Below are 25,156 nucleotides of genomic sequence, written 5' to 3'. Positions count from 1 at the left end.
TCCGTGGTGATTGAAACGTTGCTGTTTTAATTTAGTACACTTAATTTGTTTGAGCTTATTCGGCAGGTGGGGGGCTCTCTCATCTCTCCTCTCTCTTTTCTCCAAATGAGCAGCACACCCTCCATTAATTAGGATCCGTGCCTTCAAGACCTGTTAGGCTGCCTGTGTTCATTAGTGCAGTGGCCCCTGCCACTTAGTGATGGTGGAGCTCTATTGTGTCCCTATGTGGATGGAATATACTTGAATTAATGTAGTGCAGCTGTGCTTTAATCACGCATTTCATTTAAAAAAAGATAAATCTGCATCAATTTAAATAAATATACAAATAAATAAACGAGTAAATTAATAAATACATGAAAAAATAAAGGAAGGAGGGAATATCCAGTTGAAAAGAATAGACACAAACAAAGGAAACAAATGAGCACAGTAGTACACAACACTAAACATTCGGGGGGAAAAACTTAATCAGTTTCCAATTTCCAAAATCATGGCAGTAGTGCTTCATCAACCTGTAACTGTGAAAGGCACTTGTGATTCAATTCCTCTAATTCACGCTAGGGAGCGGTGTCTCGTTCAAATGATTCCACTAGACCAGAGGCTGTTGGTGTAACAACCTCTTCTAGGCAACTAAAGAAGAAATGGCTTAGTGTTTTTTTTAATAGACACAGATAACTTTGAGGTTTTCTCATTGTCCACAAATGAGCTTCTCCATGTTAGCGCTCCAGTTCTACTCATTGTTTCCAACCACCCAACCTTGTGTGCTCATTTTTTTGCACCAAATAAAATCACAGCAAGGGGAATTCTGCGTTGTGCGAATATATTTTCCTTCATGCGTTCAGTTAGGCCTACTACAGATGTGCGCGCACCTCGCACTTTTTGGCAACTCCAATTCTAGCCATTTCATGCGCTGGAATGTGCGGATTTGAACGTTCGTTTGACGCACCTCTTTTCGGGGCGTAATTAGTACTTGCAGATAATCCATCCAGGTAGGCTACTAATATCTCAGCATGAAGAAAATTGAAATTACACTGCAATGTAGACCTAGATATCCTGTCACAATTCGCTTGTATCCAGGTCGTGGTTATTCCTGAACAACACCCGTGGCTTGATCCGTTACCAGTCCCCCTGCTCCCACTCCTTGCTTCATCATCATACCGCGGTGGGCTCCACATCTGGAAACATCTCCATGTGTCCCGCGCTCTCCATATCCGAAGGAAAAGGCGCAATCCGGTGCTTCATTCGATAAAGCATCACCGTCACCATTGTGAGGAGAAACAATAGTAAACAGACGAAAAGTCCGAGGTATGTGGACAAACTTGGCAGCTCAGGGTCCAGGCGTCCGAGTGTCTTTGTTGTGGTGGTGGTCCAGATGTTTTCATTGAATGTCAGGTTTTGTGCAGAGCTCCCAGCGTGCACCTTAGGAGTCGGGTCCAAGCACTTCCACCAGACTATGCTGTTCTCGTCGATGATCATATTATCCGACGTCTCCTCCTGCAGTTCCCACAAAAACAAAAGTCATTCCATGGCAGAGGGAGAAGACACTTGCTTTAAATCCAACAGGAGGCAGTTTCCATTTCCCAAATTCATCGTCTTTACTGCCTCGTTCGGAGGCAGCGCATAACTGCGCCCGAGGCAACGTTTATTTGAACATATCCTTAGTGTCACGCCCCTCAGATAGAGCCAATTGTATGCGACACAAAATCGTTAAATAATAATGGACGGGAGTGGATGGATAGCCTATAAAACAGCTATTTTCAGGTCCAGCCTGCCTCATTACCTGGGTCAGATGTGTTTATTGTGTGAGATGACGTCACGTCGCGTGTGTTGGGGGCAGGGATGGGATGGGAATGTAGGCTATGCCTAATTGTACCTTTTTTCATAACATTGCCATGGTGAAAACCAATTGATTTTAAGTATTTAAGTAAGACCATTGGTGCCGGTAGCACTGCATGGTGCCTTCACCGTGTCACAAAAATGTCAAAAGTGGGCTCACATATACTAAATAGTCGAGTCTTCCTCCATCTCACCTACTAATGTATTATTTAAAGTCAAAAGGAATACTTGGTTGTGGTTAATATTAATGAAAATGGGAGGGTTGTGGGCAAGAACGCGCAACATTGATGCTTGGTGCAGTGGTGAATTTGACCCAAATAACTGGTTCTGGAATGTCACAAAACCAACAACTGCCACCAGATCCTGATTTCATAGACGAGACGGTGATTTTTGTACAAAGAGTGAACGTGTTATTATTGTCCACATCACATCTGGACCAGTTTGGCTTTTAGAACATTTCCCGGATTTTGGCTTAAAATATGAGATTTTCCCGGATTTTGGGAGCTCAAAGTTGACAGGTATGTATCTGGTTGACAACGAGACTATGGTCCCTTTAAAATTCCTCGGTTGTGAGCGCGTGGAAACCGTTCCAAAATTACCACCACAGAGCCGCTCAAATTACTGGCTTGCAATCTCGGATACATCCCACGAGGTGGCGTAACAACGGCTCCAGGCGTCGTGCGCACAGTTCTTGCGGCGCAGCCCGTGCCCACAGTGTGTCCCAGCCGAAGAACTCGCGGCAGTCTACTCCGAACTTCCATTGGAGAGTGTTCCGTCGCCGTGGTGGTCTCATATTTTCTGCGCATAGAACTCTGCGGATTATTATGAAAACATGTCGGTGAATGAGGTATCCTACGTGTTTCGACCGTTCAAGCTGATCGCTTTACTTTGCGTGTTCCTGGCATTGTGTTTGGATATTGTGGCACTTCTGAGCAATGCCTGGGTAACGGCGGATCACTTTTCTCAGTCGCTATGGAAATCTTGCACTGAATCGGCGACAACCTGGACATGCACGTCCACTCTCACGTCTGGTAAGTCAAGGGGCACTTTGTATTTAATGCAAACTGTAAAATCCCTTGCCTCTGGCATTTGGTATAGTCAAATCTAGTCAATGGCATACGTTCGACCTTTCATAATGGGAGTACAAACCTCAAATACACCATGTTACAGAGCGACCAACAAGGCAACCAACAGCTACAATCTGATGTAACGTAGTTCTATACAAAGTTTTATTTTGTGAAAGATGGGCTACTTGTCAGCCCAGCCAGAACTGACCGTGCGTAATGACGTAACTGATATTCTCTCCTCTTGTCTGGAATGCCTGTTGTTTACTTGCGGCACGTGAATGTCATCCAACTTCCATTTGCCAAAAAAACATCATCCCAGACAAACAAAACGGTTATTGGTCACTTTGTGCAAAGCCTACAAAGCCAATGACCAATGGAATTTGCCATACTATCAACGCACCAGAGAGACTGTGTACTTCGATCTTCTGGTCGTGGATGGAATATATTTTTCGTCTTTCAGTGATGGGTTATAGACGTGAAAATGACGCTAAATTGTTCAGACTACATCTCAAATCATAAAGCAAGTCCATCACAATAGACCACAACACAAGCTCTCATGTGAGCAGACGATGGAAATGGCTATGCATGTTATTCCCATAGACATGGCGAGGGCAGAGTATTAAAATTATGGGAAAAGTTCCAATATTTGCTATGAAAATCTAATATTCCCACGCAGGCACAGTGTCATCCATTGAGTTGATATTTATTATAATAATTAACCACTTTGTGATTAAAAAAACATCAGCCAGCATTATGAACACAACTTAACAGCTCTTTCCACAAACACCTTAGACTGTTCTGTTGTTGTTGTTCTGTTAAAGTCTAACTGAGAAGTCATTTTGTGTTTTTGTTTTCACCTATAGTAACATGCTGGTATTTATCTTCCCGCCCCCTAAAAGAGAAGACTTCCCCTCCCACACATGACATGACACCCACTCTGCTGGTCACACCTCCACCTCCATTAGCCATATGTTTCTTTTATGGGGTCCCCACTCGACTCCCCCTGCAGGGCTGCCTACAGCTGTGGCCAGGCCCAGGACAAAGTTATCTGAAAGGGCCCCATATAGCCCAACACATAGGCCTACAATGTAATGAGGACCCAGTTATGGGCCTCCTCTGTCTCTGGGCCCAGGATAACCGTCCCCTTTGTCTCCCCCCCCCCTGTCAGCACCCCTGTCCCCAGTGTTTTCACTGCATGGGCTGGGCGGTGCTGGGCTGGGCTGGTCTTGAACGGATGTGCTGTGGCGAATTCCAGGCCTTTTGTTTTCACACTATGCATCAGGAACATATGCTCACGTGCACACACTGTGAACACGTCATATCCGGGGAGGGGGAGGAAGGGGGGATTTTGTTCATTCCTGAAATGCTTCTCCTCATATTCACCACAGCATCACCACTCTACTTCTGGGGCCTGTTGATTCAGTGCAGCTTCAAAATGTTCTTTTCTTTGAATCAGCGCAGGTCGCGGTTTACTTTTTTGCAAGGAAGAAGAGCTCCCATCCGAAACGCAGGTGCAGGACAAAAGGGTCAGACAATCCTGGAAACAAAGTTGAATGTCCACACACTACTTGCTCCCATTTAGATTTTTCTTTCATTTTTTCCCCCCAACGTTTCCTCAACGTTTTCAAGCTAGAGAGTGTAGCTCGAAAACATTCATTTGGGGGGAAAAAAAGAAAAGAAAAAGCAATACGGGAGTAAGTGTGTGGACATTCAACTTTGTTTCCATAATTTCTTTAATTCACTGGAATGCAAGGGTTTTCTTTTATTTGATGCACTGGAATGCACAGGCTTTCTTTTATTTGATACACTGGAATGCATTTGTTTTCTTTTATTTGATTCACTGGAATGCACAGGCTTTCTTTTATTTGATTCAGTGCAATTCAAGGTTTTATTTTATTTGATTCAGTGCAATTCAAGGTTGTCTTTTCTTTTCTATTCTTATGGGATGATTCATTAGGGCTCCCTCTCTTGACCCCCCGGTGGTCATTGTGTTGAGAAAGTGGGCGTGTACTTCCCCAATTGTGATGCATTCCTGCTAGGCATGGCACACTGTGTGTGTGTGTGTGTGTGTGTGTGTGTGTGTGTGTGTGTGTGTGTGTGTGTGTGTGTGTGTGTGTGTGTGTGTGTGTGTGTGTGTATGTGTGTGTGTGTGTGTGTGTGTCTGTCTGTGTGGAGAGAGAGAGAGAGATGTGATGTAAGAATTTCAGTGAAAACTGAAAATAAAGTATAATCGTATCATATCGTATCGTATCGTATCGTAATGAGAACAGAACAGGCAATGCAACATATTCTATGCCCAATAAATAGCTTTTTAAATGAAGAGAGAGATAAGAGTTAGAAAGTTAGAGAGAGAGAGAGAGAGAGAGAGAGAGAGAGAAGAGAGAAGAGACTGAAAATGTAGTGTGTGTGTGTGTGTGTGGGTGGGTGGTGATAGGCTCCGCGCTTTTTAGCTGCCTGAGCATGTTGTCAATCAGAGTGGCGATGAGAGGAAAATGAGATTCTCCGAATCAATATTGTCCCTGTAATCGAGGGCAGCAGCAGTCTCAGTCTCAGTCTCAGCTCTTTGGAAATAGCTCACACACACACACACACACACACACACACACACACACACACACACACACACACACACACACACACACACACACACACACACACACACACACTCTCTCTCTCTCTCTCTGTCTCTCTCTCTCTGTCTGTCTGTGTGTGTGTCTCCCCCCCCCCTCTCTCTCTTTCACACACACATACACACACACACACACACACACACACACACACACACACACACACACACACACACACACACACACACACACACACACACACACATTAGCCAGAGATACTGGTCTCCAGAAGTGCTGCTTTGCCAGAGAGGCAGATTTAATGAGATGAGCCTCCATCTCCATCCATTGTGGCTCGGAAATTGCTGTGTGTGTGTGTGTGTGTGTGTGTGTGTGTGTGTGTGTGTGTGTGTGTGTGTGTGTGTGTGTGTGTGTGTGTGTGTGTGTGTGTGTGTGTGTGTGTGTGTGTGTGTGTGCGATAACAAGTGCAGGGTGTGCAAGAATCTTTAGGTCTGTTTGTGTGCATGTGACACGTGTGTGTGTGTGTGTGTGTGTGTGTGTGTGTGTGTGTGTGTGTGTGTGTGTGTGTGTGTGTGTGTGTGTGTGTGTGTGTGGTCATTGTGCTGTTCTGTGCTGGCCTCAGTGCATGACCCATGGGCATGTGCTATTTCCCTTAAGACATACTCTCATTGTTAGCCCGCAGTATCTTCTATAACCTTGTGGGAAAGACTACCTACGGGCTCAGCACTTGGTCCGCTATTCTATTTTGTTCTGTTCTATTCTGTTCTGTTCTATTCTATTCTATTCTATTCTATTCTGTTCTGTTCTGTTATGTTCTGTTCTGTTCTGTTCTATTCTGTTCTGTTCTATTCTATTCTATTCTGTTCTGTTCTTTTCTATTCTGTTCTGTTCTATTCTGTTCTATTCTGTTCTATTCTGTTCTATTCTATTCTGTTCTATTCTATTCTATTCTATTCTATTCTATTCTATTCTATTCTATTCTATTCTATTCTATTCTCTTCTCTTCTCTTCTCTTCTCTTCTCTTCTCTTCTCTTCTCTTCTGTTGTGTTGTGTTGTGTTCTGTGTCACCTTCTTCTTACTTTTCTAGGGAATGTAAATGAAAAAAACAAGCTTCCTGCAGTCATGAAGCCTCTTAGAGCAGATGGGGTCGCCGGCGGGCCTATTCACTATTTGCTGAAAATACTCAACTACATCATAACAACGTTGCTATGACAGTACTTACAATGTTCGTGACAGTAAGGTTATAACATAGGCTCTGCACTAAGGGGTTAGTCAGCAGATGACCCTCATGAAGACATAAGCCAAAACGTTGGGCCAATTTAATAAGTACTGCATGAAGTTCTGAGTGTGTGACGACTATTGGGTTTTTTTTCAGGGTTTTTTTCTTAAAGTTTTTTTAGAGGATTTATTTGGCTTTTATTATCTTTATTCATGACAGGACAGCCGATTGAGACAGGAAGCAAGTGGGAAGAGAGAGAGACGGGGAAGGGAAGGGTCGGCAAATGACCCTGGCCGGAATCGTTTCTTTAAACTATTGCTGAGTGACCCATGGTGCCATCTCCGACGCACCTGCCAGCTGAGGTGTGTGAAAAAAGCAGAAGTTTAACGAAGTTGACTATTGACTGCCGTGCGCACCTCACACGGTGTGTACTTTACTAAAACCAAAGAAAGACATTCTCCTTGCTTTTCTCACCCCACAAGGTGTGCGTTTACTAAAAATCAATGAAAGACACTCTCCTTGCTCTTCATAAACCAAAGAGAGACCTTCTCCTTTCTCTTCATAAACCAAAGCGAGACCTTCTCCTTGCTCTTCTAGGAATGTAAATGAGTCATCATCACACTGCAGCTATCTACCGCATGAGTACAGCTCCCAGGGCCACTGCCAGCTTTCGCAGGGCCAGGACAAAGTCATATGAAAGGGCCCATTATCCAATACATACAATGTAATGAAATGCACATTTTGGGCCCCCTCTCTCCCTGGGCCCGGGGCAACTTACCCATCCCCCCCCCCCCCCCCCCCCCCCCACCCCCCCCCCCCCAATTCTGGACCCAATTCTGCCCACCCCTATCTCCCTGGGCCCAGGACAACATACCCCTTTGTCCCCTGAGAGCACCCATCACTATTCCACTCCTCCACTCTGCTATTCAGGCCTGTTGCTAAGGCCACCTTTTGTAGAGTTCAAGACAAAAAGGAGCGCAGACAGCTCTGATGACGGCAGAAACCTGCTGGAACGTCTGCTCTACTCTACTCTGCTCGGAGAAAAATAAAAACTCCTTGTGCTTGACTTACAGTAAGTGTCTTATTCAGTGTGTGAACCTGCTCTCACCGTGAACTGTACTTTTTGGGTCCACACACACACTTGCTTATTTCTCTAAACATCTAGAGCGCAACAATACTGTACCCTTGCTTCCAGAGTCCAAGACGGAGACAGAGTCCAAGGTTTAAGTAGAAAGTGCCCGGGCCCTATTTCTCTCCCAGTCCTGCCATCCTGTTCTGAACCCGTAACCTTCCGATTCCAAAAACATCTCCCTCCCCAACCAGCCACCAATAGGCCAAGGTTATCCTGGAATAGCGTGCATGACACGTCACGGCACAAGCGTCCAAATGCTCTCATCCCAAGTTTTAGAAAGCACTTAAAATTCATCCCAGGTCTTCGCTAGCGAGTCTAAAAATGTACCCTGACCTATTTCCTAGATACACTGTGGAGCAGACTACAGTGTGCTGGGTTATCACTTCTGAGAGATCCCATCCCGCTTATGAGAACATTTTTATTTTGAGTTTTTTTGCCTTCTCATGGGATTGTAACCTGAAGGTAACTTTTATTTTGGTGAAAGCCTTTGATTGGCTATTTATACTCTAGATAGAATAGAAGAAAAAAATAAATAATAGCTCTTTAGTATCCCCTCTTAGTAGAAGCTTTTCAGGCATGGGGACTTTCCTCTCCACCACAGAAACAAAAGTCGTTGGACTAACAAAAGATGCTTGTGTGTGTTTGGACTGGTTTCATTGAGTTCTGCCTCTAATGCCTGCTTGCTCTAAAATGCCATCTGCTGTGGCTGGTGTCAAACTATTCCCTATTCCCTGTTCCCTGCACAAGTGACTGAGCATTCATGGACACACCTGATTCAGCTGTTGCACTGGTTTGGGTTTTAGCTGTGAAGAATCTCATTCATCCCAAGTCGGGTTGTTGTGTAGCCCCGTAATGCACGCCACACCATCTGAGGCACACTGTAATAGTCATTGAAAGGTCAATTACCATAGTACTACTCTACTATGACATAACACAGGGCCTTTTAGCAACAGTGACACATCTTCTTGGAGATTGAAGTCAACTAGAGCATCAGTATTCCCTTCATAGAAGCTTTTCCATTCATGAGTAGTACCCCTCCACCACACAAAAACACTGTTTGGACCAACAAAAGATGCCTGTGTGTGTTTGGACTGGCTTTATTGAGTTCTGCCTCTCTGGCTTACTCTAAATGACCATCTGCCGTGCCTGGTGTCAAAACTATTCCCTACATACATAAGTGACAAAGCGTTCTTGGACACACCTAATTCAGCTGTTGCACTAGTTTGGATTCTGTCTGTGAAGATTGTCATTGATCCAGGTTATGTTGTTGAGTTAGGGCAGTCATGGGTAAGCGGTTAGGGCATCAGACATACAGCCCAAAGGTTGTCGGTTTGACTCCCGACCCGCCAGGTTGGTGGGGTGGATAATTAACCAGTGCTCTCCCCCATCCTCCTCCATGACTGAGGTACACTTAACATGGTACCGTCCCGCCACCCTGCTTCCTCGGGGCGCCAGTGGGTGCTCCCCCCCCTTGCATGGCTGAGGCACAAATGCAATTTTATTGTGTGCAGTGAGCTGTGTGCACTTGTGTACTGTTGAGTGCTGTGTCACAATGACAATGGGAGTTAGAGTTTCCCAGGTGGGATTTCGCTTCACATTCACTAGTTATAAGAAAACAACAGCACATGCTTGTTGGCGGTTGAGGTCAACTAGATCACACATCTGACTCAGCTGTTGCACTGATTTGAATTTTGAGTTTGTTAACTCCTTCATGCCGAGCATCTACTGTATCTTGTGTGTTGTTCCCAAAATGGCATTGGCCAAGTTACTTACATTAGACTCTCAGCAATGTTGTTATGATGTAAGAAGAAATTGAGTTTTTTTTTTTCAAAAAGCAAACAGTGATTCAGATTGCTAGTGTTCCCATCTGTACCAAAAGACTCTCAGATTCGCATTCATCCACGTCATGTTATTCCAAAAAGTGTATTTGATGGGAACTGGGCTTCTTGCAACATCTTGGAGCGTGACATCAGCTGGATCTCTTTCAAGCAAAGCCGTCCAGTTGTTTACAACTAAGCTCTTTGGGTTATGTGGGTTTAGAGCAGTGATTCTCAAACTTTTTCACGCCGAGGACCACTTTGTCCCCCAAAAAATGTTCAGGGACCACCTGTCTGTCAACTTTGACAGTTGATGGGTGCTAATTTGACAGTGCTAATTTCAATGAAGGTCACTTACTTTTTATTCACAATACAAGCCATTCTTATTGTGGTGAAAATAAGACTTATTTATATTTGTAACATAATTTCAAACCTAATGCTATCTTGTCCTGGCAAAGCAGAAATCCCCTCGCGGACCACCTGAGCTCTGTCGCGGACCACCAGTGGTCCCCGGACCACACTTTGAGAGGCACTGCTTTAGAGCATTGTCGTGCTACATCCAGTAGGTTCTTGGCTCTGGTTCAGTGGGGGTTCTGTGGGGGGTAAAAATGGCAAATGTGCATTGCATTGTACAGTATTAAAGAGACGTTTTCATCCAAAGCAACTTACAAAAAAACAATTTACAAAAGGGGGTATGACGTGCACCCAATGTAGAGGGAAAGCACAGAGCACAGGCTTACCAAGGATGGTCCAGATGAGTATAGGTTAGTTTTGTTAACCACATATTTTGGTAAACACATAAGCAGTATCTAGAATGGAATAGAATAGAACAGAACAGGATAGAACAGGATAGAATAGAATGGAAAACCCTAATTGTTATACACAGTACAATGAGCGCAGGGTACACAGTGCAGTTGTATAATGTCTGCGTGCCTTTTTGGATTGGAAATGTTTGGATAATTTACCTACTGTTTTGCAGTCGTATATACACGTACCAGATGCTTCATCCAAAGTGCCTCACAAATCACTACCCAACTCAAGCCACAGGTACTGTATATGGAGCAGAGTAGAGGAAGCAAACACATAACAGACTAGTGCAGCTCTTAAATGGAGATTGTTAAATGGAGAGTTAAATGGGATGAAGCGGTTCCTGAAGAGAGTGTGTGCATGTTTCTTGGATGACTTCATGGGCTTCTTTTAGCCGCCCGGTCGCTTGTTACCACCGCTGCCTGCAGTCATTATTTCCTTATTGGAAAGGCACTTTGTGTGGAGATGGAAATATCACTTGCCTGCAACTTGCATTTAGCTTGGACTCACTTGTTTCTTCCAAGAGACTTCGAGCCTGTCACCACTGATCAGCATTACTCGTGAGGGAAAACACACACAGTGTGTGTGTGTGTGTGTGTGTGTATGTGCGTGTGTGTGTGTGTGTGTGTGTGTGTGTGTGTGTGTGTGTGTGTGTGTGTGTGTGTGTGTGAGAGAGAGAGAGAGAGAGAGAGAGAGGGTTACAGAGATTAAAAATGACAAAGTCAGAAAGAGTGTTTTACATTGTCTTTGTCTTTTGTCGAATAATTTTAGTCTTCTCTTCCCACAGTAACGGGGCTAATGGTGTGTGTGTGTGTGTGTGTGTGTGTGTGTGTGTGTGTGTGTGTGTGTGTGTGTGTGTGTGTGTGTGTGTGTGTGTGTGTGTGTGTGTGTAAATGCATGCATGTGTGTGTGTGTGTGTGTGTGTGTGTGTGTGTGTGTGTGTGTGTGTGTGTGTGTGTGTGTGTGTGTGTGTGTGTGTGTGTGTGTGTGTGTGTGTGTGTGTGTGTGTGTGTGTGTGTGTGTGTTTGTGCGTGTGTGTTTGTGTGAGTGAGTTCAGCGTGTTGGGCTTGACACCCTTAGGGACAAAAGGCAGCCATCAGCAAAAGGAGGCATGAGATAGTAGGCCAAGAAGGCACAGGGTGCTCAGGGCTCAGGGGCAGGCACTGCAGCACACAAAAGATACCCGAGAACAAACGAGACAAAGGCAAGAGGCTCGGCACGCATGGAGGGACTGGAGGGCTGGACTGGGAGAGAAACAGGGCCCGGGCACTATTGGCTTAAAGGGGCCCCTCATGGGGGAGAAATAGGGCCCGGGCACTATCGCCTAAAAGGGGCCCCCTCATAATTAGCCGCGCAGAACTGACTCACCGGTGGGCCCCCACACACTCGTGGGCCCCTATTTTCAGAAATGTAAAAAAATATATATTTATTCATATATATTTTAACATTACTGAAAATAGGGGCCCACGAGGGTGCAGGGCCCACCAGGAATGCCCGCTATGCCAGATGACCAGTCCAGCCCTGGAGGGGGGGGGGGGGTTGTCAAAATGGAGAGACCGTGACAACAACAATGCGGCCAGTTAATCAACCCAGAATCACAAGCTCTTCTCCTTTCTCTCCACGCCAAGTCACCAAGAACTGCTTTTGAAATGACTGGAGAAAGGGAAGAAAAGATAGTGGCTAGGAGGAGGAGGAAGAGGAGAAGTAGGAGAAAGATGGGAGAGGAGGAGGAGGAAGAAGAGAAGGAGGAGAGGAGGAGGAAGAAGAGGAGGAGGAGGAGAGGAGAAGGAAGAGGAGAGAGGAGGAGAAAGAAGAGGAGGAAGAGGATGAGGAAAAAGAGTGGAGAGGAGAGGAGGAGAAAGAGGGGAGAGGAGGAGGAAGAAGAGGGGAGAGGAGGAGGAAGAAGAGGAGAAGGAAAAAGATGAGGAGGAAGAGGAGGAGAATGAGGCCAACTGCCAAATTTCTTCGCTGGGTGGGAGGATTTTTTTTCACACGACATCAGAGTGCATTAGAGAGATTTATTGATTCAGAAGGAAACAAATTAAATGTCCTGCAGTATACAAATAACACGAGTTGCAGAAATCTATCACAACACTCATTTACACATCTACATACTGGAGAAGCAGGAGGAGAAGGAGTTGGGGCACTCATTTACACATCTACATACTGGAGAAGCAGGAGGAGAAGGAGTTGGGGCCAAGGGCCTACATTTAGCGCAGAGCATTTAATTTTATTGATCCCAAAGGAAATTAAAGTTTCCAGCTGCAGACGTGTAATACACATCACAGAAATCTGAACACAATACCCCTTTACACATACTGTATCCGCACTAGAGATGCACAGGATCCAAGATCCGGTTCCGGATCCGGCAGGATAATAGGGCTTTTCACAAGATCCGGATCCGGTTACAGGATCCAGAATCCGGTAGCCGAGGCTTTTCAGTCAAAATAGTTTGAGACAACGTGATAAAAAGGGCCCACGTGTGTGAGTTGGCTATGTGTTTCAACCCTTTCGTAGGATCCGGTATCCTGTTCCGGATCCGGCAGGATCTTAAGCAGTGGATCCGGTATCCGGCAGGATCCTAAAAATCAGGATCCGGTGCATCTCTAATCCGCACACATATATGCGTTCACTCAAAGAGAATTGACACAGTTTTATAAAATTGCAGTTACCAGAATGGCAATGACAAAGTCATAGTGCATTACTAAAGGCCCTGCTTATGTATAGCATGGTACTTAACTTTTCAATGACTATTACAACGTGCCACTGGAGGTACGGCGTGCAGAGGAAGTGCCGTTTTAGTGAGGAATCTGTTTTTGCTGCATCATCAACCCTTGACCTGATGATAGTAAGTCTTAATTGTTAGGTCTTGCCAATGTTAGTTTGTACTTGCATCGTTCAAACAGACCAGACACAGTGCAGTTTTCCAAAAGGACAAAGTAAACATCTCTCTAAACGTCTATCTAAACGGTCTGGATGTGTGTGGGTGCTGAGTGAGTGAGTTTGAGTGTGAGTGTGTGTTGTCTTTGTGCTTGTGTTTGTGTAGTAGACGTTGTTGGGTGCTGAGTGAGTTTGCGTGCGAGTGTGTGTCGTCTTTGTGCTTGTGTTTGCGTAGTCGACGTTGTTGGGTGCTGAGTGAGTTTGCGTGTGAGTGTGTGTTGTCTTTGTGCTTGTGTTTGTGTAGTAGACGTTGTTGGGTGCTGAGTGAGTTTGCGTGTGAGTGTGTGTTGTCTTTGTGCTTGTGTTTGTGTAGTAGACGTTGTTGGGTGCTGAGTGAGTTTGCGTGTGAGTGTGTGTTGTCTTTGTGCTTGTGTTTGTGTAGTAGACGTTGTTGGGTGCTGAGTGAGTTTGCGTGTGAGTGTGTGTTGTCTTTGTGCTTGTGTTTGTGTAGTAGACGTTGTTGGGTGCTGAGTGAGTTTGCGTGTGAGTGTGTGTTGTCTTTGTGCTTGTGTTTGTGTAGTAGACGTTGTTGGGTGCTGAGTGAGTTTGTGTGTGAGTGTGTGTTGTCTTTGTGCTTGTGTTTGTGTAGTAGACGTTGTTGGGTGCTGAGTGAGTTTGTGTGTGAGTGTGTGTTGTCTTTGTGCTTGTGTTTGTGTAGTAGACGTTGTTGGGTGCTGAGTGAGTTTGTGTGTGAGTGTGTGTTGTCTTTGTGCTTGTGTTTGTGTAGTAGACGTTGTTGGGTGCTGAGTGAGTTTGTGTGTGAGTGTGTGTTGTCTTTGTGCTTGTGTTTGTGTAGTAGACGTTGTTGGGTGCTGCTGAGTGAGTTTGCGTGTGAGTGTGTGTTGTCTTTGTGCTTGTGTTTGTGTAGTAGACGTTGTTGGGTGCTGAGTGAGTTTGCGTGTGAGTGTGTGTTGTCTTTGTGCTTGTGTAGTAGACGTTGTTGGGTGCTGAGTGAGTTTGCGTGTGAGTGTGTGTTGTCTTTGTGCTTGTGTTTGTGTAGTAGACGTTGTTGGGTGCTGAGTGAGTTTGCGTGTGAGTGTGTGTTGTCTTTGTGCTTGTGTTTGTGTAGTAGACGTTGTTGGGTGCTGAGTGAGTTTGTGTGTGAGTGTGTGTTGTCTTTGTGCTTGTGTTTGTGTAGTAGACGTTGTTGGGTGCTGAGTGAGTTTGTGTGTGTGAGTGTGTGTCGTCTTTGTGCTTGTGTTTGTGTAGTAGACGTTGTTGGGTGCTGAGTGAGTTTGCGTGTGAGTGTGTGTTGTCTTTGTGCTTGTGTTTGTGTAGTAGACGTTGTTGGGTGCTGAGTGAGTTTGCGTGTGAGTGTGTGTTGTCTTTGTGCTTGTGTTTGTGTAGTAGACGTTGTTGGGTGCTGAGTGAGTTTGCGTGTGAGTGTGTGTTGTCTTTGTGCTTGTGTTTGTGTAGTAGACGTTGTTGGGTGCTGAGTGAGTTTGTGTGTGAGTGTGTGCTGTCTTTGTGCTTGTGTTTGCGTAGTCGACGTTGTTGGGTGCTGAGTGAGTTTGCGTGTGAGTGTGTGTTGTCTTTGTGCTTGTGTTTGTGTAGTCGACGTTGTTGGGTGCTGAGTGAGTTTGCGTGCGAGTGTGTGTCGTCTTTGTGCTTGTGTTTGCGTAGTCGACGTTGTTGGGTGCTGAGTGAGTTTGCGTGTGAGTGTGTGTTGTCTTTGTGCTTGTGTTTGTGTAGTAGACGTTGTTGGGTGCTGAGTGAGTTTGTGTGTGAGTGTGTGTTGTCTTTGTGCTTGTGTTTGTGTAGTCGACGTTGTTGGGTGCTGAGTGAGTTTGCGTGTGAGTGTGTGTTGTCTTTGTGCTTGTGTTTGTGTAGTCGACGTTGTTATTGTCCTCACTTGAAGCCCGGTAGGGAAGGAGACAGACAAGTGTGAGTGGAGATAGAGGCCTCCTTGTCTGATTGGATTAGCTGGAAATGCACTGATCTCCCCCTCAGCCAGCGTCCTCAACTCAGCCACACTGCACTACCTCAGCCCAGCAAGCCTGGGGTGAATTTCTCAAAAGAGAAGTTGTTAGCCTGTTAGCAACTTCGGTAGTTGCCAATGGGAAAATGCATTGAAAACAACGAAGTAGCTAATGTAGTAAGCAACTTCGGTTTTGAGAAATGCACCCCTGCAGTGTCCCAGCAACACTACACACATCCTGAATTTCCCCCTGGGGATCAATAAAGTTACTCTACTCTACTCTACTCTACTCTATGCTCAGCCAGGGCTGCTGACAGCTTTGGCTGGGCCCAGGACAGTCATCACAAAGGGCCCCCTACCCAATACTTACAATGTAATGAGGACCCAATTCTGGGCCCACTCTTTCCCTGGGCCCGGGACAAGAGACCTGTTTGTCCCCCACCCTGTCGCCTTCCCTGCACTCAGCAATGCCACTCTCACCACACACAAGTGCACAGTCACATCCCTGTTCTCGAATTAACTCCTTCATGCAGAGCCTCGGATATGACATTTTTTTTCCATCACCAAAATACTAATGACCATTTATTAATCTGACAAATACAGTAAGACTCTTGGTACTGTAATAACAATATTGTTATAATATAATGTTGTTACGATTTTTCGGCATAATAATAGATGGTGATCCTATCTGCATAAAACATCTATGATTCCTGAAGAGTCCTTTCAAATATTTGTCCATATATACAGTTTATATTTTTGTCTGTAACAAAAGGTTTTTGTCTTTGCTTCCTCGTGGCTCAGTTTCTGAAATCTAAATTTAGATTTAGACTTTTTCTGCCTGAATAAATAGTTGGTGCTCGTTTTGAAGCTTTGTCAGTTACAGTCCATTTATTATTAATGTTTGCCCTAAATAACAGTCAGGCAGTATGCGGAAGAAATCCTTTTGTCTTGAATGATCCAATTGGTCTAAAACAGTTACCCACCATCTCTCCTGGATTATGTGCGTGGAATATTTATGGCACTGCATCCCAGATCCATTTCTTCCTTCTATTCTTCTAGACCAGAGTTTCCCAACCTTTCTTGTCTCATGTACCCCCTAAGCCTTTTCGTTGTGCCATGAGTACCCCCTAACTCGTGTTTTACATCGCCTGTTCTATTCCAGTGTGACTATGCTCCATGCATTTGTTAAAATTAAATTTTTCCAAGTACCCCCTACAGTGTGCTCGCGTACCCCTAGTGGTACACATACCCCTGGTTGGGAAACACTGGTCTAGACTGGCCACAGTGGTAGTGATGCTACAACTTGATATGACACTGATGATGCTTGAAGGCATGTTATCATGCTATTATGTGGTGTCAGTGTGACTGATATGCTGCCTAATTAACCCCTTTTAGCCCAGAGCCTCTGTTGTTTGTAACCTTATTGTCACCAAAATGGTTACCTAAGGCTCCCTGCATGTTCATAGCGATGTTGTTATGATGAAGTTGAGTGTTTTCAGCGAAGACAAGGAGGGAAAAGTAGTCTGACTCCTGTTCTCTGAATTTGACTGAGTTCCTCCCCTGCCTCCTCTGCTGTACCAACTGCAAATGGCTCCTGGCGGCCGGTTAGCTCTCAGCATAAATGTGGTCTCTATAGGGTGGCCTGCCAGACGTCCGTCTTTAGGATGGACCGCCCGTCTTTTTTGTGCCTTGTCCAGCATAAGGCACAGTATTAAGCCGGACGCTTAATTTATTAAAATGCATGAAATTACATCTAAGAAACACACATTTTCTTGGGGGAGGACGCCCAAACCCCAAGTCCAAAAATATGTCCTCCTTTTTGCTGTCACGGAGATGGTCACCCTAGGTCTCTAGTCTCTACCACCTGCGTTTCAATGAGCTGAATCAATATAAGGCATACATTGTAAAACGCTCACCCAGGGTACCCAAAGAAGTAGGAAAGCAAGCACACAGCGGTGCGGAGGTGTGTAAATGCAGTCAATTTACCATTCCACTATTTCATCCCTCCTTCCTTTCTCTCAAGACAAGGGTTGCCAGATGAGGCTGATGATTTCCAGCCCAAAAAAATGCTCAAAACCAGCCTGGAAGCACTAAATCCCGCCCAATTCTATTGATTTCTATGGGCAGATTTTTCTGGTAAATGCCATTTGTACCCGTAGACGGCCATCCTAAGCAACCCAATTGGGCTGGAAACCGCCCAATCTGGCAACACTGCTCAAGACAAGCAGATAGCCCAGGGGTGTAGTGCTGCTTGTGGGCACTGCTTACTCATGGCATCACTGTGACTTTTAAACTAGCACAAATTGACTTTAGCCCACTCCTGTCCTATAACCCATTCGCTCTGCATGTACCAAACGTGGGATGCTGTGGCCTAATGTTTTGGGAGTTGGCCTTGTGTTTGGAAGGTTTCAGGCGTGAATCTCGTACCAGTAGGAAGAAGAATGAGGGCGCTCTCCTCTAACTTCAACTAGATAGAGGCTGAAGAAGCCTAGAGCAACCAAACCCCACATTGCTCCAGAGACTGTAACTCCATAACCTTAACAACTGTAGCTGTAAACTGTATGTATAATAATAATAATAATAATAATAATAGTAATAATAATAAATAATAATAATAATAATAATAATAATAATAATAATAGTAATAATACATTAGACTCTTTTGCCCACTTTTGTCCTATATAACTGTAAGGTAGCTAGTTGCCCCTGACTAACTCCTCACATTTGTGTATGCATTAACGTGGCAGTATGAGTGTATGATCTAAAAATGTATGGATGTCTGTAGGGGAGAGAGCAGCGTTTACCTCTGGTCCTAGGGCCAACGCAAGCGATGTCTTTCAGCAGACGACCAGCTCCAGCCCAGGACCTTTCTTTCCAACTTGCTCCTCTCACCAATGTTCAGTGTTTCAGGGTAAAGACCCCACGTACAGTTCATAAAATCCAAAGGCTCCAAGTAGTTAAGCGGTGTGAGCTAACTCATTAGCCCACCGTCGAACCGGTCAAAGATTCCCAAGCAAGTGGCTCCACTGCTCTGTCAGCACGCGAGTCCAACTTCTCTTCAAGGAATAACATCTCAAACAAAGGTCCATGTAGTTCACCCAATGTCCAGCAAACCTCCAAGGTAAATGGTTCTGGTCTTTCCCCACCATTCCCCCCTTCAGAGGGTCTGGATGCTTCCGAGCCCCCCCCCTCCAAGCAACAGCAGTACTTGCACAGACTGATTTCACGATCGCTGCGCAGAATCAAAGGAAAGGTGACTGGTGTTCATTTCCTATGCTAATCAAATTCATGACAATTTATAATATAATGTTGGTGAGGGCTTAAAATGTATTGCTTATTGGAGAGACAGGAAATAATTTCCTTGAGGAAAAAAAAAAACTAAATCATGTCACACATTCGATGCCTCCGCGCCCCCCCTGGGGGGCTTGCGTCCCACTTTGAGAAACACTGAGATAGACTCATCTGTTGAGTATAATGTAATGCTAAAAACATCACTCTGATACTGATAAACATCCTCAGTGCAGGACAATCTATACGCTTACTACACTTTGGCAGAATTTCGACGATCTTCTACTCGATGTCACAATTCACAATTTTATATCGTCATATCGCCCACCCTTTCTTTGAATGAACTCATTTGTTGTAATGCTAAAAAAAAACATGGGCTGCCGTGGCCTAATGTTTTGGAAGTTTGTCTAGAGACTGTGACCTTTCCCTTTGAAACAACTCATCTGTTTAATATAATGTAATGTAATGTGTCTTCTTCCCTCTAGACTGGCATCTGTCAAGTGTAATGTAAAGTAATGTAGTGTAATGTAGTGTAATATAATGTAATGTTTAGTGTAATAATGTAATATAATGTAATATGTCCTCTTCCCTCTAGACTGGCAGATCGCCACACTGGTGATGTAATGTAATGTAATATAATGTAATGTAATGTAGTGTAGTGTAATGTAATGTAATATAATGTTATGTGTCCTCATCCCTCTAGACTGGCAGATTGCCACACTGGTGCTGCTGCTGGCGGGGGCGGCCGTGACCCTGGTGGCCTTCCTCTTCGCCCTCATCTCCCTCTGCATGGGCACCCACAGGAAACACTACCGCACCGTGGCCGTCTTCCTCCTCACCGCAGGTACCATATACACACTATATACACACTATACACACACAGGAAACACTACCGCACCGTGGCCGTCTTCCTACTCACCGCAGGTACCATATACACACTATACACATACTGCTATATACATAACACACACCCAGGAAACACTACCGCACCGTGGCCGTCTTCCTCCTCACCGCAGGTACCATATACACACTATATACATAACACACACCCAGGAAACACTACCGCACCGTGGCCGTCTTCCTACTCACCGCAGGTACCATACACACACTATACACACACTATACACACTATATACACACTATACACACACAGGAAACACTACCGCACCGTGGCCGTCTTCCTACTCACCGCAGGTACAATGCTATATAACACACACACAGTACAGTACACACAACATATACAGGTATGGTGAATTCAGGTCAATGAATGTATATCACCAGTTAGTAATATACAATCTATGGTTCAGGCAAATTGGGCCACTTTGGGTCATTTGCTAATATGCAAAAAAGTGGCCCAATTTACCTGAATTCACCATACCCCACATACATGAGCACTAGCACACCAGCGGTCTTCCTCCTCACCGCAGCTACAGTGCTGACATTTTGGGGGGCAGCTGCTCAAGTGGAGGCCAAGATGGTCTTTGGTCTTTCTTTGGTCTTTAATCTGTTGCTTAAAGGTGCGCTGTGTAGGATGGTGGCCAGAGGAGGTATTGCAACTATGCTGATCACTGAAACTGTGCTGTCTACTGTCTACATTTGATCTTTTCATGAATATTTACCAAATAATGAACTAATGTTTTGTAGAATGATCGAAGTACAGTGAGTTTTGCAGCTAAAAATGTCTATTTCTGGGAATTCCAAATGGCAGACATGGAGAAGTTCCACCTTTTCATGTATTTAAGTTCAATTTTCCCAGCCATAATACATACGTAGAATTCGGCAGAGGTGGTGCTAAGTATTCATGGAAAAGGTGACATTTGTGAAAAGGCAGCGTGAATTCTGGAAATAAACTGCTAAAAATATTACACAGTGCACCTTTCAGACTCCCTGCAAGGGTGTAGCAATGTAGTCAATCTTTTTTCTGCAAACAGTGGGGGGCCGTCCCTTCTGCATGAAAGGGCAGCAGTCGGAGTAAGCTCTCTCTTGAAATCCCATTTCGCTGTCCCGTGCATAGAGGAAGGAAAGACAGTGACACTGCAGTTCTCTAGCAGACACGCTCCTCTCTTCTTTCTTTTCCCAACATCCATTCCTCTCTTCCACACTCCTCCTCTCTTCTTTCGTTTCCCAACATCCATTCCTCTCTTCCACACTCCTCCTCTCTTCTTTCGTTTCCCAACATCCATTCCTCTCTTCCACACTCCTCCTCTCTTCTTTCGTTTCCCAATTGCTAACTGTTCATGGTGTCAAATTGTCATTTCTTTGATGTTGTCCCATGAAAAGATATACTTATCCTATACAAGTCTGCAGGAATGTGAAATTGCATTTCACTCTGTCCCATGCATAGAGGAAGAAAAGAGAGAGAGAGTGACAGTGCAGTTCTGTAGGAGTTTAGCAGGCCGCTGCCAGCTCCTGGCAGTGTTGCCAGATGTGTCTGACCAAATCCCGCCCAAAAACTTCTCAAAAACCGCCAAAATGCGCTAAACTCCACCCAAATTCAACAAATTACATGGACTTCTATGGGCCCAAAACGGCTGAAAAAAACGCCAAATGGCCAATTCTTCCGATTTTTACCCGCAGACGCTCATCCTAAGATGCCCAATTGGGGGGCACCCGTCCTATCTGGCAACACTGGCTCCTGGGGCACAGAGAGGGAGACGTTGAAAGAAAAGAAAAATGTTCTCTCTTACAAGAAGAAGAATTGTTCTCTCTGACCATTAGGAGAACCTGAGATGCAGTATACTATGCACCCCACATCATCTCCACCCCCCATCCTCCATCACTAGAACCTGAGATGCCGTATACTATGCACCCCACATCATCTCCATCCCCCGTCCTCCATCCCTAGAACCTGAGATGCCGTATACTGTGCACCCCACATCATCTCCACCCCCCATCATCCATCCCTAGAACCTGAGATGCAGTATACTATGCACCCCACATCATCTCCATCCCCCGTCCTCCATCCCTAGAGTGTGGGTGGACACACGCAGGCACGCTCGCACGCATGCACACACACACACACACACACACACACACACACACACACACACACACACACACACACACACACACACACACACACACACACACACACACACACACACAAACACACACACACACACACAGCCCCATCATCCATCCCTAGAACCTGAGAGGCCGTATACTGTGCACCCCACATCATCTCCATCCCCCATCCTCCATCCCTAGAACCTGAGATGCCGTATACTATGCACCCCACATCATCTCCATCCCCCGTCCTCCATCCCTAGAGTGTGGGTGTGTGCACACACACATGCACACACGCAGGCACACTCGCACACGCCCATACACACACACACGCACACACATGTACACACACACACACACATCCCCAGAGACACACACACACATACACATACATTACCCCACAGACACACACACACACACACACACACACACACACACACACACACACACACACACACACACACACACACACACACACACACACACACACAGAGTACCACAAGCACACACACACACACACACATGACCACAAACACACACACACATCCCCACACACACACCCTGTGGCTGTATGTGGTCCCTGGCTGGCGTGTCTGTCTGGCTGGTCTCTGTGCTCTGGGCTGACTAAGGGGGAAAGTAAAGTCTTCAACTGAACTGGGCAGGAGTGAGCTGAGGAGACCGGCATGCAGGGCCGGATTAACGCTCAGATATGCTAGATATGGCTGCAGCCTAGGGGCCCCCACAGGCTAGATATGGCTGCAGCCTAGGGCCCCCACCACAGGCTAGATATGGCTGCAGCCTAGGGCCCCCCACCACAGGCTAGATATGGCTGCAGCCTAGGGGCCCCCACCACAGGCTAGATATGGCTGCAACCTAGGGCCCCCCACCACAGATTAGATATGGCTGCAGCCTAGGGGCCCCCACCACAGGCTAGATATGGCTGCAGCCTAGGGCCCCCACCACAGGCTAGATATGGCTGCAGCCTAGGGGCCCCCAACCGCCAGGGGGCCACTGATTTACCAAAAGTGAAAATTTGCTGAATTGTGACAAGATGAAATATTAGAAAATTAATCTGCTGTGTTGAGTACAGTTGATAGGCATGCTATCCTTAATTCCTAACTCATAATTATGACACTGTGTCTATGCAAATTTGTCACGAAATTTACCTTACGGAGGGGCCCCACTGCAACCTGTAGCCTAGGGGCCCCAGGCCATCTTCATCCGGCCCTGCCCGCATGGGTTACATTACGTAAAGGGCCTGCATGGCATGCATGTCTACTCTGTGGGGTTACATAAGGCTTTTTAGCACAGCAAGGAGAAGGAACCAGCATAATATATACTGCATGTGCAGAGCAGAGGAGAAGGAACCAGCATAATATATACTGCATGTGCAGAGCAGAGGAGAAGGAACCAGCATAATATATACTGCATGTGCAGAGCAGAGGAGAAGGAACCACCATAATATATACTGCATGTGCAGAGCAGAGGAGAAGGAACCAGCATAATATATACTGCATGTGCAGAGCAGAGGAGAAGGAACCAGCATAATATATACTGCATGTGCAGAGCAGAGGAGAAGGAACCACCATAATATATACTGCATGTGCAGAGCAGAGGAGAAGGAACCAGCATAATATATACTGCATGTGCAGAGGAGAGAGGAAGAGAAAACACAGAGGGAGGGAGGAGTGGGGAAGAGAGGGATGGATGTGGGGAAATGAAAACACAGAGGGAGGGAGGAGTGGGGAAGAGAGGAAGAGGGGGATGGATGTAGGGAAATGAAAGAAGAGAGGAGGAGTGTGTGGAAGAGAGGAATGGATGTTGGGAAATAAAAAAAGAGAGGAGGAGTGTGTAAGAAAGGAATTCGATGTTGGGAAGTGTTGGGAGTGTGTAAGAAAGGAGTGAATATAGAAAATGAAAACACAGATGGAGGAGTGTGTGGAAGAAAGTAATGGATGTTGGGAAACGAAAAAAGAGAGGGAGGAGTGTGGAAGAGAGGAATGAATATAGGGAAAGGAAAGAAGAGAGGAGTGTGTGAAAAAGAGGAATGAATATAGGAAATGAAAACACAGAGGGAGGAGTGTGTGGAAGAAAGTAATGGATGTTGGGAAAAGAAAGAAGAGAGGAGTGTGGAAGAAAGGAATTCGATGTTGGGAAACGAAAAAAGAGAGGGAGGAGTGTGGAAGAGAGGAATGAATATAGGGAAACGAAAAAAGAGAGGAGGAGTGTGGAAGAGAGGAATGGATGTTGGGAAACGAAAGAAGAGAGGAGTGTGGAAGAAAGGAATTCGATGTTGGGAAACGAAAAAAGAGAGGGAGGAGTGTGGAAGAAAGTAATGGATGTTGGGAAAAGAAAGAAGAGAGGAGTGTGGAAGAAACAGCGAAACGGACGGATGGAATGTGGGAAGGCGGTATAGCCATCCAGAGGAGGGAGTGGGGCTTAGCTGTATTCACACACGCAGACACACACACACACACACACACACACATTACATTACATTACATTGCATTTGGCAGACGCTTTATAACCAAAGCGACTTTCAGAAGAGGACATAATCAAGCCAACATCACAAGCAAATACAAAGTGCACAGGAGATATACAGAACAACAAGTGCAATTACAAAGAGGGGTTAGTTTTTTTTTGTTTTTTGTTTTTTTGTTTTTGTTTTTTTTTCTTTTTAAATAAAGAGGAATAATGAGAACACACACACACAAACACACATTCACAAACTAAACTAAACTAAACATAATGTCAGGATTCTGCCCTGGGGCAAGGCCAGTTCAATCATTAGTCTAGTAGATTCTCTCGAAAGAGGAATGTCTTTAGTTGTTTCTTGAAGGCTGCAAGAGAGGTGCTTAGTCTTGCTGCCTCTGGGAGACTGTTCCACCACTTGGGAACCACCACGGAGAACAATCTTGACTGGGAGTACCTAGAGCGACTGGATGGCAGAGCCAGACGGCCTGTGCTGGAGGAGCGCTGAGCGCAGATCTCTTCCAGTAACATAAGTCCTTCAGATAAGCTGGGGCCGTTCCTGTGATGGTTTTGTGTAGGCAAGGGTCAAGGCCTTGTGCTTGATCCGGGCGGCGATCGGTAACCAGTGCAACTCAATAAATAGAGGAGTAACATGGGTCCTTTTGGGCTGATTGAAGATCAACCGTGCTGCCGCATTCTGGATCATCTGCAGAGGCTTTAGCGCACAAGCAGGTAGACCTGTCATGAGTGAGTTGCAGTAGTCAACGCGGGACAGGACCGTGGCCTGGACCAGTCGTTGTGTAGAATATTGTGTCAGCACAGGTCTGATATTCCGTACGTTGGACATCTGGATTCGACAGGTCCGGGTGACCGAGTTGATGTAGTTGGAGCATGACAGCTCATCATCAATCATGACGCCAAGGTTTTTGGCGACTTTGCTTGGGGTCACGATGGTGGAGCCTATCTTGAGGTTGATGTTGTGCCTGAGCGGCTCTTTAGCTGGGATCACCAGGAGCTCTGTCTTGGCCAGGTTCAGCTGTAGGTGGTGGTCCTTCATCCATGTTGACAAGT

General features: G+C 45.6%; 1 protein-coding gene across 1 annotated transcript in view; it reads left to right on the top strand.

Annotated features, from left to right (window-relative positions):
• The first annotated feature begins 846 nt into the window (after positions 1–846).
• LOC134452369 (transmembrane protein 47-like) overlaps positions 847–25,156 on the top strand; it is a 36,273-nt gene continuing 11,963 nt past the window's right edge. Inside the window, exons 1-2 of the mRNA XM_063202735.1 lie at positions 847–2,864; positions 19,311–19,451. Of these exons, the coding sequence (XP_063058805.1) occupies positions 2,666–2,864; positions 19,311–19,451 (340 nt within the window). The 5' untranslated portion in view covers positions 847–2,665. The remainder of the gene's footprint in view (positions 2,865–19,310; positions 19,452–25,156) is intronic.

Source organism: Engraulis encrasicolus, chromosome 7 (genome assembly GCF_034702125.1).
Source record: "Engraulis encrasicolus isolate BLACKSEA-1 chromosome 7, IST_EnEncr_1.0, whole genome shotgun sequence".
In the NCBI taxonomy this organism is placed as follows: Eukaryota; Metazoa; Chordata; class Actinopteri; order Clupeiformes; family Engraulidae; genus Engraulis; species Engraulis encrasicolus.
Note: the sequence above shows the minus strand (reverse complement) of the source record. Positions and strands in the feature narration are given on the sequence as shown.